This window comes from Lingula anatina, chromosome 1 (assembly GCF_051362555.1).
Source record: "Lingula anatina isolate TDL-2025a chromosome 1, LinAna3.0, whole genome shotgun sequence".
Lineage (NCBI taxonomy): Eukaryota > Metazoa > Brachiopoda > Lingulata > Lingulida > Lingulidae > Lingula > Lingula anatina.
This window is the reverse complement of record NC_141767.1, coordinates 25,048,558-25,067,398: the sequence shown is the minus strand read 5'-3', so window position 1 is coordinate 25,067,398 and position 18,841 is coordinate 25,048,558. Positions and strand designations below refer to the sequence as shown.

The following is an 18,841-nucleotide window of genomic DNA, read 5'->3' as shown; positions in this document are numbered from 1 at the left end:
ACACAAGAGAGCTTCAGGTGTTATGTTTCTGGATTTAACAAATCTATGTTAATAAATTTTTAGTTTTTAAACATGTTGAAACTTTTATTAACAATAAAAACAAACAATCCCAATCCTTGTCACATTGCTAAACAACCCAGAAAGATGACTAATTACAGATATATATACAATGATTGCGGTAAACACAACATAACTTAGCACCAGACAAGATATCGCTTACTGCATGTGAAAACTAAAATTCTTAACTACAATTATTTCATGAGGTCATTTATATCCATTTCACACCAGTAGCGAATTTGATTACAATTCGAAGCATTGTAGTAGTGTGAATGGATGAGGATGTCTGTTAACCAGTTTCTCAAAATCCTGCTAGCTAGCTGCATTTTTGACAGCAATTGGAATAACTCATTGGAACTGGCAACAGGTGAAGATATCACTGCATGTTGCGCATGTGCCAACAAAAATGTGGGAAATAAGACAACATCAAACTATGGGACAGTGGACAGGAAAAGAAGTTTAAAGCTTGTTAGAAGTCACGTGTAGGGGAAGGAGATACATCAAAAATCCTTAACAAACCAGAGAAATGGTTTTCCAAATAAAACACACACACACACACACACACACACACACACAAAAAAAAAAAACAGTATGTATACCATAAAGAAATAAATGACACCCATCTTTTTGTATGCTCAAGTTTTCCTGTGTGGCACATGCAAGATTGTTCAAACTGCAGGAAGTCGCACTGGCATTTTCAGCTTTGCAATTCTGCTTCATTTTGCTGTGTGTAAACAGGAAAGTGAATCAAATTTTTCATCTGAAATTCATATTCAAAAATTTGAATTTTTTCGCATTGTAGTCTGAATGTGGTATTTAATGAACTATCTCTAGTCTCAGTTGTCTAGCTGCGGACTAAAACTTGATGTGCTCAGAAGCTTAATTAATTGGTTAAAGCTCATTCCCTGGCCTAGCCATCTCAATCTGCTCTGTTCCGTGATGTAATTTGGCTAGATTATACTGTTTTGTAAGTTTAACCATTGCATGGATTAATCACAGGGGCTGCTCAAGGCATAATGTGCAATAATAGTGTGTGATGCGAAGTAATTGCAGCTTCTTATGATTAAGTGTTCAGTGTGAAAGTGAGGATTTTTCCCAGGTAAACCTTCAATTTTAATTAGATGCAAATACCATTATTATGAGATATAAATGGCAAAAATGAAGAAATAAGAGGTGTGCCAGATTATTTAGTCAAAATTCTTCCTCTTTTTTTTCCTGTCTTCACAATCCGTGGCAGTCTGTTCTTTCATCCTTGTGCATCTGTCTCTGTGATGGTTTACTGTCTTTCCTTGTCTCGTTGCTTTACCTGCAAAACTGGACATATAGACATAAGTTAATAAACTTTACAGAAATAAATATGAGATACAGTTAGATGCAGTAATATCCAATTAATAAGTTTGATCAACAGCCAGGGTAAATAAGGTAAGGCAAAGCATAAGGCTCAGGTTTCCAATTATAAATTTGATTGACTTGGGGAGGAAAATGGGCCTGGCTAAGATATAAGGAGTCAGTATACTGCCATTGTACATGGGTGAACACCATGTTGTAGATGTATGAAGTCAATAAAGATGGACTAACAATAGCAGCAAGCCAGAGAATAATGCCATTGATTTCCCCCTGGGTTTTCTTTACATTCCCTGGAATCAGACAGAGTTCAAGATAATTCTTTGTAATAGCAGACAATTATCATTGGGGATATCTAACCTCAGACACAAACGTGAATTGATGTGTTCAGGACAGTGCTCAGTTGCAGTATTTTATCCTTAATAGGAATCACTTTTCTCTATTCCGTATCCATGCTTGTTTATTCTCGTCCATGCCTGGCAAAGTTTTTTCTTTTCTAATTTCCCAGTAATTAACACTGATATTGATGTATCAATGGGTTCCTACAAGAGAGGACCAATATTTGCAAATTCTTATGTCAATTCTTCAAATATATTTCAAAATACAGCTCAAAATCACCAACCACTTCATGTCTTTTGGTTGACTGCCTATTGCCAATATAAATAATCTAACAGTTTTTTATATACAGACACTTACAGTGTCTGTATATATTCTGGTTTGTCTGTCTGTCAGTGTCGTCACAGTCGCCTTGGTGTCCGACACATTCATCCCATATCTGCCAAACTGTATTTTTGTTTTACTTTAAATTAACTGACTTGCTTTGTTTGGTATGACATATGACATGACATTCATCCCATATCTGCCAAACTGTATTTTTGTTTTACTTTAAATTAACTGACTTGCTTTGTTTGGTAAAGAAGCAGGTTGCTTTCAAAAAGTCAGCATCCATTCACATTTACAGTAATTATTCTGTTTTTTTGCACAATTTTGGTGACATTGGCCCCATAACTGCCAAACTATATTTTTGCTTTACATTAGATTTACTGAGTAGCTTTGTTTGGTAAAGAAGCAGGTTGCTTTTGAAAATCTGTATGAATGGTTTACATTTACTGTACTTATTTTGTTTTTTTTTTGTACAATTTTGGTGATGTTCACCCCAGAACTGCCAAACCATATTTTTGTTTTACATTAAATTTACTGAGTGGCTTTGTTTGGTAAAGTGGCAGGTTCCTTTCGAAAATCAGCATGATTGCTTTACATTTACGGTAATTATTCCGTTTTTTTTATATATTTTATTTTTCACACATGAGCATTTTCAGTGGCTTTTTTAACCCATGAAACTGAATTACTTGCTAGTTTATTAATATCCATGTTGCCTGTAGTACATAATGTAAGAGGGTAAGGGCGATTATGCTGTTTTAGAGCATAGTGTTAGTAATAGTGCATCAAAATTGGCCAAAACATTCCTCTGAACATTTGTCAGCTTTGCTGCCTTGTTTCCTGTATTGTGTCTGTATATTTGTCAGCTTTGCTGTCTCGTTTATATTTTTAAGGATCATAAGTAAAATAAATGGTTTTCCATGTTGTAAATTTTATTTCTGTTGAATATGACTTTTTGTTGTTTGATTGATAGATTTTGATCTATAGATATGTACACTGTATATAGATGGATTTTATTCAAGACTACTGATATTTGACTTTATAAAACAGAGGAAATAATAAATCATCATTAAGCTGATGATTGAAAATTGAATTGCATTAATCTGATATAACACATGATTCCCATTCTTTCTTTATATTTGTATTAAAAAGCAATTGCAATAATGATTTTTTTTCTTTTTTCCAGAAAAATTCCATAGCTATGTCACACTCAAACTCCAAAATGTGAAATCTACTACTATCGCGGTAAAGGGCAGACAGCCAAGCTGGGAGCAAGACTTTATGTTGTAAGTGTTCAACAGGTTGCACACAGAAAACCACCTCTTGTGTGAGCCTCTTTACTTACTTTTTCTATTGCCACTGCTCACCAACATTGATATGACTTATCTTTTGCTGTATTGAGCAAATGTTCCATGATTTATTTGGTTGATTATCTTGCAATTTATGAAGAGGAATATTTGAAAGAGGTATTATTATCTTGCAGATTTATGTAATTTAGGTTAAAGAAAGTATATTTCTGGAGTGAAATTGGACTCATCTGCAAAATTTCAGAATGAATATTGGTGACAGTCCAATTTTTTCAGTATTGAAGATTAGATTTACTGATACAGTACATTCTTTACTCATACAAAAATGGATTATCACCATAAAGTAGTTTTTAACACATCTTTTGTAAAGGCAAGTTATTTTTGTATGACCTTTAATATGAAGGTTTTGAAGAAAAATAAAGTATTGTTACAATAGCTCTTAATGATTCCAAATATTTTTAAAAGTGAATACATAAAAAAGTTAAGAATAGGTAAATAATAGAAATAATAAAAAAATCTGGGTTTAGACATGATGTTTTTTTTCCTTTTTGACTGAAAAGAGTAATTGGAACACAGATAATCTTTTAAGTGCTTTGTTATTCATTATTAATATATTTATCAATGCATCCCTCTGCTTTCAATAAGTGGCAAAAAAAGTCTGTTGAACCAGCAGGAGACTGAATCTGTTCTAAGGACATGGAGGTCATGAATGCATTTTAAAAAGGATGAAACAAAAACATTTGGTTTTTGAGAAATAAACAATATAGAGTCTATTTGTCAAAATATTACATCCAGTTGTCAAATGATCAGTGGATAATGAAGATGCCTTTGTGGTATTAAGTAGATTTTTTTTTCTTTCCTTTATAAACCACAATTTTGTGTGCACAACAAATATGCCCCTCGCCAATATGATCATGATTGCAATATAGTTATTGTTGTCTAATCTTTGGAATAATGCATTATTTATGACATGCTCTGGTGTCACTTTCCCCATTGATGGTAACCTTCGATAATGATTTTCTGTCGTGAATCATGTGTTATAGGCAGTGTGATTAGTAATAACCATGGTGAAATAGGCCACACACTCCATGGTTATATGGCAGTAGAAAGGGAAGAACGAGGTGATGACATTAATCTCGCACTGCCTCACAAACCTGTCCTACTATTGGGAATTGGGAGTAATGAACAGTGGCCTGTATTGTGTACTGTTGATTCAGTCATACATAGCTCTCAGCCTTTGTGCAGCAAACACACCAGATCATTGATTCTCGGAGTTGGGCAGGGGTGCCAGATCAGCAGCAGCTGCAGAGTGCAGGGAATTTCCAACACAAAGTTAACACAACCCACTGCCTCATGGTCATCTTGTGGCCATCAAAAAAATAAAAAAATAAAAAAATGATCCAGTGAAAATTGAATTCCCCAGAAGACAGAGAGATTGCTTTGAAATTTAAATTAACTATGCTGATCAATAATTTGTGGAAATTCCAACCTAACTAGGTTAGAGATGAATAGATAATGGAGAGTGGCTCTCTGTAATTCATTTTATGGGCAAAAAGATGGAGAAAAGTGTGGAGTGGTTCTTGTATTTCTGTGCAGTGATGTGATGAAAGCAGGTGACAGAGGTTGATATGTGGACTGCATGGTATGATATTACCATACCACCCACCAGTTCCTTAATATACCATAATATGCAAAAGCTATGAAAGCAATGAATGCATGTGTGCGACACCTACACACTTTGCCACGATTCAGGCAAAGTGTCCCTGAAAAGACAGCTGGGGAATGCTTATTTGGATTTCTTCAAAACTGTGCTATCTGGAAGAAATGATGTAATCCACTTCAGACTAGTGAAGTAATAACATAAACTATGGGATGAAGTGTTTTACTCTAATGAGAAAAACTACATGTAGGCATTAACAAATAAAAGAAAAATATTCTACCAGCTTGATTTGGGTGGTTCTTTAGAATAAACAATATTCCTGCCACATATGTATGACTGACTGAGTGGTGTTGTATGTGGGTATATGTTTATGTAGAGCCTGAGACCATAAGAAATGTTATTTCCAAATGTTGGTGGATGACTGACTGTCACCTTCAGATAATCAGTGAAGGGAAGGCCTTGGCATGCTCTATTGCATGTACAGGCCCGTAGCCAGCAAATTCAAAAGGGGGGTTCTTTTTCTGAATAAGTGGACCTTTTACAATGAAACTTATGTGTACCTACATAAAATTTTACCCAAAATGGACCTTTTCCTGACAAAAGGGGCAGTTCTTTCGAACCCCCCGAACCCCCCCTGGCCACGGGCCTGATGTATAAGTGCATCCGTGCATTTCTGCATTTCGTGACTCTTACTAGGGATAGAGCATGACACATCCTGTTATTTTCTGCTTGAAAACCGTGGTTTAAATGTATATAAACTGAAACAGGTTGATCTTGTTCACTAGTACAGTCAATGCATTCTACTTTTTTAAATGCTGTTGCGTGAGATTCAGCAGCCAACAAATTGAGTCAAATTGATTGCATTAGCAAAATGCTTCATTGTTCAATGTATGCTAACAGTAGTTGCTACTGTGTAAACATGTCTATGGATTGGGAAGATGTTATCCAAGTGAATAGATGCCAGCCACTCATGGGATTGCACCATGTCTGATAAACTCAAAGACTGCTTATTGACAGAGTCATATTTTTAATTCAAAATCCTACTGATCATGAGCTTTATTTTAAAAAAACCTTAACCTTAAACAAGTTATTTTTCAGTTGGCAGAGCTATTATGCTTTGAAAAGTTGAATCCAATTTGATTGTAATTATGTCTGCCATTTCTTTTTGTGTCAAAAAGTCAAAATCTGCATCCACATCCTGGTATTTTTAATAGGTAATTTATAAAGTCTACTTGTTCCTTTGGTGAAGTTGTTATAACCAGTGGACATGATATTGTTAGAAACAAGGGGACTAGTCAAAAATAAATAAATAAATAAATAAATAAATAAATAAATAAATAAATAAAAAACTTGCAGTGATGAGCAAAAGTTTTTAGGCAAACACTGGCATTAGGAATCATTGTGACACTTTGTCACTGAGGAAATCTTTATATTTCAGCCATAAAGCCCTATAGACATAACAAGACAAGAATATTAGAGCAACAGTATCATCCTATAGCAGAAAATATGTTCCTATCAAGGTCTGAATTACTCTACTACATCAATTCTGTGCTATGATTAATCAATCGATAATTTTTGATGATCCTCTTAAGACCAGTGACCCATTGCAACATTTGTCAATGATTCTGGTGTTTTGCAGTGACTAGACGTAATTTTTCCATAAATAACCGTTATTGATTCAAGTAATTATTCAAGGCAAATGTGTTAAAGATGTAAAGGTTTTTTCTTCTAATTCAGTTGGAATAATACATGTGTGAACATAGTTTAACAACAGAACAACACTGTACTGATCTTTTTATTATGTAAAAAAAGGAAGAAGAAAAAGAATACTAGGTGTGTGCTGACACAGGATCAGATGAGTCTCAAACAGCTACATCAACTGTTATTTACCTGTCATGAGAGACAGTTTACATGACACATGTATTGTAACAGATATCCTATTCTATTCTGTTACAAACTCTCCCATGGCCATTTGGATACCAATGATACAAAATGACTCAGATGTTGGATATGAATTCTTTTAAACAGCTGTTATAGAATTATATATCTTTTGGTTTTAATAAAACTTTTGATAAATCTGATCAACTTAACAGTTGTTTTATATGGACGTTAAAAATTATTGAATTGACTTGGTTTTGATGAATTTTTTTGAATATCATAATTACTCAACAGCAGCATGGGGTTAAGAAATGATATAGTTTACCTGGATAATGAGTCTGTAAAACCTCTCAGTTTACCTTCAAATTTGATAAGAAAAACTACCAACTTGTATTCCTCTATAGATATCCGAAAGATGACAAGCATTGAAAGCAAATTAAACTATTAAACTATTTAGATGGTAAAATTTAATTTCCCCATCTAGAACTGGTTACTAAAAACCTGTAAATTTTACTATATTTTAAGTAAGTAATCTTCAAAAGAAAAAAAAGCTATGTACAATCTTTTGTTAATTTGTCTAGTATTTTCAAGCAGAAGAGAAAATTAAAGACAGTTCAAGCAGTAAAGTCGCTTGAAATTCCTTACACATACTCATTTGTTTAAATAGGCCTTCTTTTTGGGTTAAGCATTCCAATTAATTTGTAGTGACAGTAAAAAAAAAAAACTTGTCTGGTAGGACATCAGTGCTTTTCAGTTTAAGAATTATGATGTCACTGATGGAAATATCTCAAAGAAAAAGAAGCTTCATAATCAACCTGTTGAGAGGGTACCTGGTGGAGTTGTACCAACCTCTTTACATGACATCCTGAACCATAAATAAAAATGGCATTTAGTTATTTAGGCGAATGAGACCTCTAGATGAGAGGCCATTACTTGTAATTTCATTTCTGGGTAATGTCAGGAAATCAATAGCAGCCAGATACAGATCTGCCGTCCATGCAGCAGGAGAACACTGTATGTGGTAGTGAGACTAGTGAGAGAGCTAGTGGAAGCTAGCTTAAGCTCTAACCAAGTGGCAATATTCACTTGCACTCTGTCATGTAGAGCCTCTCCACCTACATCTAGCCATAATTTGGTTGTGATTCAATATGGATTCAGCAGAAGTTTACAAATATTGATTGCAATCAGTCAGAGTTGGTTGCTGAACCTCGTTGTGAACCAAGCTTGAGCGAGTGCTATGTACAGTAATCATCATCACCTGATAACATTATAGCTCTTGGAGCAGGGCTTCTATTGATAATAATTGAATAAAGTTATCAGAAAATATTTAGGAATCAATAGTAAAAAAAATATGTAAGAAAGATCGTTTAACTTCAGTCAATGAAATAAAAACATATCTAAAATTGTGCTATGTATAAATTCATGGAGTTCAATACTCATCCATGTAAGCAATGTAGATAAACTTAAAGACCAGTCCAGACACGGGCTAGATTGTGCCTCATGTAAATCAACACACAAGTCCTAAGGCACACTTTTTGTCGAAAAATTTTGAAAAAATGATGGTCGAAGTGATAATGATTGCCGTCAAGTGGAAGTTTTCTTGACGTGACATTTGCAGACACCATGTATGCCCATTTTCAGGCAACTTAATCTCAAGAGCATTAGGAAGCAACATATTATACCATGGAAAACAGGAGACCCGATATTGGTGAAATAAAATCTGGCAGCTTCATGTGCATAAAATGCTAGAATTAATTAAGTGAAGCACAGGAATAGTTGGTTTGCATTATTACGAAAAAAAGTGTTTTTGAGGTGAAGTCTTGTTTTTCAGGAAAAAAGTACTTGGAATGAGACCGATTGCATAATGTGCAATTTATTTGGCCCTTAACAAAAAAAAAAAAAAAAAAAAAAAAAAGCTTAGAAGTGTGAAGTAGCTATGTTTGTATATTATTGTATTTTTCCTAAATGCATAAATAAGCTTAGGAGTGTTAAGTAACCTATGATTAGGGATAAAAAAAAAACTCAAGGTTAGAAGGTTAACTAGGGACCTAGGATGTTGATGTTGATAAATTCCCTGTCATCGTGTCATGGCAGAGCAGATAACAGAACTATTTACTGCCGACTATGCTAATCTCACAAGAAGTGTCAAATAACCCCACGACACACAACCACAACCTACATCACATGGAAGAAGCCTGACAAGAAATTTTTTGAGCTTCTTGACAATTTCCATGATGAGGGAAGAAGCCCAAACAATGTCGTAAAATGCAGCTACGATGAGAAAATGGCTGTATTTCATGAGAAGTGTGGGTACCAGAATTGTTGACCTTTATAGCCTGAGTGGTTGTATATCAATTTTTGTAGCTTTGATGTTGTCTAGATTAAGAGTACAATATGGCTTCTTACTGGACAAGGCATTTGTTTAAAGAAGACCAACTGGTGCCTTTGCTCTGATTAGACTGATCAATAAGTCTCTAAACGTGCCTCAGTCCATTCCTCAAGGGGAGTTTGTATCTATTTGTGTGCCAGCCCATCCTATAAAAACATCATACAAAATTGATAAAAGATAAATACCCTATAGGTAGGCAGTGCATTGTTTGCAACAAAACTGGCAGCATTTTATGAGTATAGTTTTCTATCGTAATAATGCAGGTGGTTAATGTTAAAAATCATTGGGATTTTTTGTGTGCGTCCTGACACAATGCAGCGTAAATCCCATTTAGAAATCATAAAGGTGTCAAGTAGGCCTTATCTGATTCCTGGGAAAGTGTATACCTGTTCTGGGAAACAGCTTTGTTAGCCCTGGCTAAAATCACACAGCAACCGATAGGCAGTGCAGAAAGGAAATGATTAAATTGCTGTTTGATGTCATTTATCACAAAATTTCACCTGTCGGGATCGGGTTTTTTTGTCAATTAAAATACAAAAGATTTATTAGTGGATGGTTTTTGATTTCACCCACTGGTGGTAAGCGGGGAATGAAGGTTTTTCCCCTGTGTTCTTTTGACCTGATTGGGAAGACAAAAGAATGTTAGCAGCCTGTATTTATTTAGTTAATTAATCAGTCAGTGTGTCAGTCAGTCAGTTATTAAGTTGATATAGGGATAGAAAAACCTGGGAGATCCTTTGTTATTTCAAGAGATAAGGTTTTCTTTATGCGATATGAAAACAAGTCATGTTGTCAGTTGAAGTAGTTTATTTGTTACATGGCAAAGTGTATGAGTTGGATTTTTGGGACACGTAAATGACACAGAGATGCTTGTGACAATAGTTGGGAATATAATTGGAATACTAATGTCATGATAACCAAAATCACCATTATAAACTCATTTTGACAGTGTGATTGGTGTACGTGAAAAATGGCAATCAAGAAAAATTGGGTATTGTATTATTTCCTGGAATTCTGTAATTGAGCAATTCTGTTAAAACCTCTATCTAGTGTATTGTGACAACCTTCCCAAGGCGATCGTATCAACTGGTTCCTCATCTTATTATCCACCACAGCAGATCAAGTTAAACAAAGCGTAGTAATATTTGTCCTTTTTTATGTACAGACACAGATGTGTCTGTACATATTGCCATCACCTGCGTCTGTCGTCGCCGTCGCCGTCGCCGATCATGTCGCCGTCGCCGTGCACTTTCAGCGTTAACACCATAAGTGGAAGACGGTTTTACTTTTTGGCCTAACATTTACAGAGCTGACTAATATTCATAAAACACAGGTCAAGTTCGAAAATCAGCATGATCGGGCCATTATTGTAGAATTTATGCTGTTTTTTCACTTTTTAGCATATATACAACACTGTTAACACATTTCAAGGAAAACAGATAGGCCTGTTGTCATGAAACTCACAGGAGTAATCAATCTTACTAAAACGCAGATCAAGTTCGAAAATCAGCATGATCGGGCCACTATTTTAGTAGTTATGCTGTTTTTTTCACTTTTGAGCATATGTGCAACACTGTTAACACATTTCAAGGAAAACCGATAAACCTGTTGTCATGAAACTCACAGGAGTAATTAATCTTACTAAAACGCAGGTCAAGTTCGAAAATCAGCATAATCGGACCATTATTTTATAAGTTATGCTGTTTTTTCACATTTCCTCAGATTCAATTCTTAGGCATGTTAACAGTCTCATTATTTAACTAATAAGATTTGTAAAAGTGTTTGTTTGACATTTCCTGCATCTTTACAACATTGTTAGTTGATTATGTAAAAATGATGGTAAACTTGTTATCATGTATTGTATAATAGAGTTTCAAAAATGGAAATAAACTCATATCATAGCAGTTTGTCAGATTCATTCATTCACTATGTTCAGAATCTCAGAATGGAGGAAATTGGACATTTAACACTGTTCTATTGATATTTTTCCTATCTCATCAATTTTCTTAGTTGATCATATAAAAATGGCAGTAAATTGTTAATTTTGTTATATGTTAAAAAATTGTTAAAAATGGAAAAAAACACATTTCAGGACAGTGCTGCCTTGTCTACATTTTGGCATTTTCAAGGTGTGACTTTGAAGTTCCTTGGTCCTGAAGACCTTTGCTAGGAACATTTTCTGAATATCCATGATACTAATATTTTATTATTAAAATTTGATGGTAATTATCCTGTTAAACATTATGTAATATTGCATCAAAATTTGAAGACACACCTATTTTGGACACTGCTCCCATGATGACCATTTATGCAAAACCATGTCACTTACTGTTCTCAAACTTACAGGAAAGAAACATGGGACTTAAATAAAGCTTCAGTGGGCAATGCAGTTTGTTTGGTAAATTTTTCTGGCAGTTAAACTGTTTTTTTTTTTTTTTTTGTGAAAATTTAATTTTTCACATATTGGCATTTTCAAGGTGTGACTTAAGAACCTCCATGAGCTTGAAGACCCATGCTAATCACATTTTCTGAAAATCCATGATACGGATCTTTTATTATTAAAAACTGATGGTCATTATGCTGTTAAGCATTATGTAATATTGCATTAAAATAGAAGAAAACACAATTTTGGGAGCTGCTGCCATGATGACCATTGTGGGAAAACCATGTTACTTATGATTGTCAAACTTTCAAAAAAGAAACAAAGGACTAAAATGCAGCCTGAGCTGGAAAAGCAGTCTAATTGGCTTCTTTTTCTGGAAGATATACATTTTAGTGAAATATTCATTTTTATCATGTTGGCATATTCATTGTGGGACTCGAAGCTCCCATGGACATGAAGCCAAATGGTAATCAAATTTTCTACTTGTCCATGCTATTTATAGTCAATAATCAAAAATTGGTGATAATTATTCTGTAATTTATTATGTAATGTTACATCAAAATTGACAAAAATCTTTTTGCACTGCTACTACAAACATTATGAAAAGAAAACTGTTACTTATTAGTAATTTCAACTTACAAGTATGATTGGTAGGATTGGCATGCAGTTCAAATAAGAAAGCCAGCTCAAATGGGTTATCATTTATTATTGAATTTAAGCAGTTTTATGTGAAATTTTCATTTTTCTCATTCTGGCATATTCAAAGTGTGAACTTAAACTCCCATGGGCTCGAAGCCTTACGCTTGTTTCACATTTCACTTACATTGGTATTACCTGTTGAGCATAATTAAAATTTGATGTTGAATTTGCAGTTAAGCATAATGTACTTTTGCATCAGAATTGACAGTAGCCTGTTTTGTGCCTTGTTATTGTCTGCTTTTTGTCTGTACATTTGACAGCTTTGCTGCCTTGTCCTTTGGAAATACTTGCATTAATGACAACAGTGCACCCTGCAGTAGATGCACGCCAAAGAGTTGGTCAAGACTACGAGAACACAAATGTCCAAATGACTTCATTGGATCTTTTGTATATGTATGTGTTGAATATTTGTCTGATAACACCCTGATATTTTGAATCAGTTTTGCCATAGTATGTCTGAACTTTGTCTCTTTTGTTTGGGATCTGGAATGTTATTTGATAATGATTGCCAGCCAAACCAAGTTTCTGAACAGTGCCCAACAGTGTTATTACAAATGTAGAAGACGACATTTTCACTCACAAATGAATCTTTTCCATAATTTAAATGTCATTTTTTTTTCAAAATTTGATGCCTTTGTCTGGTAACAATTGAACTACATTGTTTTCTTTTGTCATCTTGAAGGGGAAAGATAACACTGGAATATTGCCATTTGGGCAGCATGTGTTATAGGAATACTAGCATGATTAGAAGAAAATTTTTTTTTTTGCTCAGTTACTGAAATGATGTTGTAGGTGATCATACTCTGTTGGTGAATTTTAGCAGTAGTGAGATTGGTGTTTATCTACTTAATACAGAAGTCTGCAAAATTGCCCAACCAAAGTAGGGGCAAGGTCTTTTGTTGTTAAAAAATTCATAATAAAAAAAATTAAAAAATGAAATCAGATATCTGTGTTTTTTTTTTTCAAGTTAAAATTGATATCAAGAAATATCTAAATTTGCCACTCAATCACGTTACATATAATAACAACAATTAACATGTCAAAATGTACTCATAAAGTTAGTGATTTTCTATTTTGGATGCCAAATTGGTGTTTCAGGTGTTGCACCTTAAATACTTGTAGTTTATTGTCTGAATGGAGGTGGAATGAGGTTTAAATCATCTCCCTATTGACTTTCACTCAACCAATGCCATGGCTCAGTATTACAAGAAGGCAAAAGTTGTTGATAAAAGTGTTCTAAATAATGGAGGGGACATATTATCCTCTTACAATTCTCCAAGGAATGATTGAATTTACTTAGTTCAGTTCCAGGATGTCTCCTGACCAATGCATGGTTGCACGACTCTTTTTACTCTCTCTGTGCTCATTTCACTATTCTTACACTATTGATTGATTTGTTTTTCAGTGAGACCAATAGAATGGACTCTGGTCTGATCATAGAGCTGTGGAACAAAGGCATGCTGTGGGACAAACTAATGGGGACACACTGGCTGCCACTGATGAAGATCCCACATTCTAACACGGTATGGTAATATAAACAGCCATCACCCCTGTTGGAAAACCATAGATTTTAACTACATGTAGACCCAGGACCAACAACCACCAAACTGTGATTGTGATTTTGTTAAAGCTCTATCAGCCCCCCCCCCCCCCCCCATTTTCTCACTGATCAGCATGTTTTGTGGAGATAGTACATGTTTGTTAAATGACTAACTGATGTGTGTGTGTGTGTGTGTGTGTGCGTGTGCGTGTGTGCTTTTTAACTCCCTGAATGCACACTGTTTTAAGTAGTTAAAAAAATGACATGCAAACCTATAATAAGAAACTGATTTTTTGTTTTTTCCCATTTATATTACTGTATAGAAAATTTTTCTTTAAAACTACTTTGGTTAACAAGAGATAAGAGAATTTACCAGTTATTTTGCTATGTTACAACATTTTACTGTTATGACTGGAAAACAGAAAATCCATTTTCCATCAAACTTCTTGTAGGAATGAGAAGCACTTAGTCCAAATGAAGATATTCAGACCCTACATTTCTATGTTGCAGCCTTATTCTCTTTTTTGCAGAATTATGAAATGTAAAAATTATACTTGGTTTAAAATAAAGTTCAAGGAAACCTTTGAGCATGGTGTTTAGACATTTTATCATATGTTATGTAGTTAAATTTGTTGTATTTTGTTGTATCACTATCTGACTGAAACAAATTCTTTCCAGGAGACTGATGGCAAGTGGCTTCAGCTGTTCAGTGAGGTGGTGATCAGAAATGGAGAGATTTGTGGAACCAGAGGTCCAACAGAAAATAGTGTGCTCATAGATGCAAGATTTGAACTACCCTGTGGTATGTTGCTCTCTTTTGCTCTCTTTCTCTCTCTCTCTCTCTCTCTCTCTCTCTCTTTTGCATGTGGCTATATCTTATCTTTCAAATATAGGGTAGCATATAATGGGCATATGTATTATACCATAGCATTCTGCTGCATGAAAAATCATGGTTGCATGAGTTAATATTGGGAGAGTCTAATATTCTAATAGAATCAGAGGGTATCTGGATAATGAGTAATTATATAAATAACCTGTTAGTTTGTACTTGCAAATAAGATATGAATAGCCTAATTTTTTAAAAATTTATTTATTTATTTATTTTTCACAATAATATTCAAAATTTAGTTACTCTTCTGTCTTAACCTGTATATTACAGTAGCATCTGTTAGGTGGAAAAATGTTTTGCAAAATTATGTTTTTCACTTGGAAGTGTTTTGTCACAAGTTGTTTTTTGCTTTGATGGATACTTTACATGTTCCTATAGAAATTTCAATTATGAGATTAAAATCTGTTCATGAAAGTTATTCCTCGCCTATGTAATACAAGAGGATTTAATGATTGCCTTTAAATATATATATTGCCACAGTTGTATATGTCACAGTTACTTAATGAATGACGTTAGTCATTTAATGGTGATGGCTAACAGTAAGTAGTTACCATATTTTTTACGGCTCACTTTGTTTTTTATTGCACATACTAGGCGGTAAGTACTCCATGATTTTTACTAACTGATATTCTGCTTTCTACATTACTTGATGCCTTCACTGAAGGTTTGCAATTCATTGTTGTGGCTCTGCAAGGTTACTTACTGTCTAGTTTTGCCTTAAGATAAAATTGAACAAGAAGAGCACTGCCTTTCTCTGTGTGTATTTGTATACTTATAATCCATAAAACTAGATCTATAAGTCTAATTTTGCATGTGTATTCACCAGTATATATTGAGGATTAATTAGTGCACTACGGAGAAACATAAGTTCACCAAGTACTTACGGTTTCGGAAAGCCTAGGCTTTCACTTTCCTAGTGGAATAAAACATTGCACTTTTCTCACTAATTCTCTTATGGTTATAAACCTTAATTGAATTTTAGTATGTTGTATTTCATAACAGTTTTATAACCCCAGTCAATAATTTCTGTGATTTATTTTAATTTCATCTTTATATATAGTCATTTTTGTGTTTTTACTTTAAGTCATCATCTTTGCCTGTCTGTGCAGTATCTTGAACTTTCTTCAATTTATAATTAGAGTCATCATTTTGCTTTAAACTTGCTTAAGTCCTCACTAGGGATTAAACATTGATCAAGTTGAAAAAAAAGGCTTGTTGTGATTATTTTATCAATTTTTTAAAAATTTATTTTACTCACTTCCTCAACACAGCAATATGTTGAAAAATGAAATTCAGTTTTATGTGTTCTACTCATTTTACTGTATGTTATTATATTATCATTTAATCATATAATTAGTTTAAATTTTTTGTCATATGTATTTCCTATTACATGTAAGTGTTTGTGTTAATAAATATCATGGCAAATAAAATAATTTTTATTAGAATTTAAAAAAGAAAGAAAATTAAAGTTATTGTAATTGTTAGTGCTTACATCCATGTCAGTTATAAAGCTCAGTACAACTGAGTTATTCCTCGGTGTGTTTTGTTTTGGGAAATGTTTATGTTTTATAACAAAATGAAAAACATAAGTGGTGGTTAATATAAGATTTTATTCAGTTGGAAAAAACGGCATGATTTAGATTTAAAAAGTAAAAAGGGAAGTTGTCAAAATAAAAATGTAAAATTAGAATTAGATATGTTTTGTTTCAATGTTGTGTCTCATAAAAAGTATTGTCATTTAGTAGGTGAAATGTCCTCACAAAAGTAAATGGATCTTGCTTGGAAATGTTCAATGTGTTACTATTCTCTTTTGTCATTGTGTTTTTGTACAAATCATCCAATTCTGTCAATGTATATCACATAAATTTACCAAACTTGACTTTCTACAGATCTTCCAGAAGGAGAGGCCCTTGAACTGCAAAACAAATTAGAGGTTTTGAACAACATAATGGACCAAGAGGTAAGTGGACATATTTCTTTTCTGAATATTACTTAGACTGCATTTCCACAGATTTAGATCGATCCATCTGGATCAACCTAACTCCCTGGGGGTTCACGCTAAATTGCTGTCAGCCGAACATGCACCGATGTTAATTACCCCTTACAGCTTTTAGTAGGCGGGACAGGCATATAAGCAGGCTAAGGCTCTATTCCCATAGATTTTAGATCGATCTATCTCCGCGAGGAGTCTCACTAGATTACTTTCAGATAATCCGACTTAAATGCCCGTCCCGCCTACTACAAGCTGTAAGGGGGTAATTAACTTTCGTGTCCGCCCGGCTGACAGCTATTAAGCGTGAACCCCCAGAGAGTTACGTCGATCTAAAGTAGGTCGATCTAATCTATGGAAATGGGGTGTAAGCTGACAGTAATCTAGTGAGACTCCCACGGGGATAAATAGATCTAAAATCTGTGAGAATGCAGTCTTAGATGGTTGAAACAAAACAAGATATCTGAAAACGCTGGGACTGTAATGGTTTCTGTTTAAGTAAAATGTTTTATATCCCAAGGGAATATGGCACACATATCATAACATGCCATATGTGTGGTGGCAATACCTAAAGGAATGAAGAACTCCCTTTTTGTCCATACTTGAATGAAACAATTTTGCCTTGGAGACTTGAAGAGCCTTCTAAATATTACAGATTGGTTGTTTAATTTGCTGCGGTATTTCATGTACAGCTTAAGAGGATGATCATGAATCAGATGGTAGAAAACACATTGATTAAATTTTTTGTCGTGTCTTAATCCATAGCACAAACAAGTCTTTAATTTAATCTCATAGCATATTAAGTTCATGCCAGGGTCTGGTTATGTCAATTAGACTTCCACAAGAACTTAGGGGTGACATCTTTGCTGGTTCAAGGACATTTTGTTTTTGTTATGCAATGTGAATAGCCTTGAACTTTCAGTTTTTTGAAAGTTATTTGATTGTCACAAAACAAATTTGTTCCACTTATCTGTGTTATCTCGCTTATCGGCTGTTATTTTGCTTCAGTTTTCATTTTATTAAGAGTTGCTTAAATCATTGAATGAGATGTATTGTGGGAAATGTAAAAAAAAACAAGAAATTACTTTGGAATAATAGATACTGACTTTTCGTTATTCTGTTTGAGTTTATAACTTTGAATAACCTCAACTTCTTGTGATATAAAGTGTCTTTGCTTTTCATCAGTAATGAATGCAGTATATACTAAACATTTTATGTCTTTTTAAGAGAGGATCAGTATGTCTGCTAAGGTACAAAATGATTGCAATTACTCCATATAAAAGGGTAGATAATTATTACATTTGATAATTATAAATAATTGCAAAGTCAGGGGGTTACAGTCAAGTCTGCTGTCCCCAGTTGGGTCCAATACTTGTATTAATGTGCCTCAAGATTGCAATTACATGAAGTTCAAATTTGGTCTATGAAATGAAATCCCATTCTTAAATAATTTTAACCAACCAAGGAACCAAAGCATAATAATAATAATACTAATGATCATTAAATAAGTAAAAACAATTCAGAAGACGAAAACCTAGATGAAGCTGTCACCTGTAGATCTGTCTTGATACAGCACCCTGCCATTTTGAAATGAAAACGCCAACCACTAGCATGGTATGTAAATGTTCACACTTTGCCTTTCAAATCTATTGATTTTAGTCGTAGATAATACTGTAAAAGTGTCAAATGAACATCCAGGTTGAGATAATATAATGCGATAAGCACCCCTGGAAACAAAAGAGGAGGAATGAGGTACGTGTATCTGTATCTGATCACATGGTAAATGAAAAGGTTGACCACCCTTTCCTTTCTCCTTTTCCCTGGATTTCATCAGGTGTAGTGTATCATATCTTTTTTGTGTGGGAAGGGTATTGACTAAGTTGTTCAAAGTGAAATTACAAGAGCGAGTCTTCCCACTCGTATATTACTGGCGTAGGTGGAAAGAGATCCTAGGATATTGGAATGCAATCTAATGAGACGAGGTCCATTGACTTAATAGAACTGGAGACTAATTTCTTTGTGATAACATTACTCAGGAGTAAGGC

At 34.1% G+C, this 18,841-nt stretch overlaps 1 protein-coding gene across 15 annotated transcripts in view; it reads left to right on the top strand.

Annotated features, from left to right (window-relative positions):
- The window catches only part of LOC106182076 (protein unc-13 homolog B), a 91,427-nt gene that overhangs the window by 6,688 nt on the left and 65,898 nt on the right, over positions 1–18,841 (top strand). For all 15 annotated transcript variants that reach the window (XM_087002237.1, XM_087002222.1, XM_087002228.1 and 12 more), the window contains exons 3-6: positions 3,248–3,347; positions 13,783–13,900; positions 14,596–14,719; positions 16,696–16,766. In XM_087002237.1, the coding sequence (XP_086858363.1) occupies positions 3,248–3,347; positions 13,783–13,900; positions 14,596–14,719; positions 16,696–16,766 (413 nt within the window). The remainder of the gene's footprint in view (positions 1–3,247; positions 3,348–13,782; positions 13,901–14,595; positions 14,720–16,695; positions 16,767–18,841) is intronic.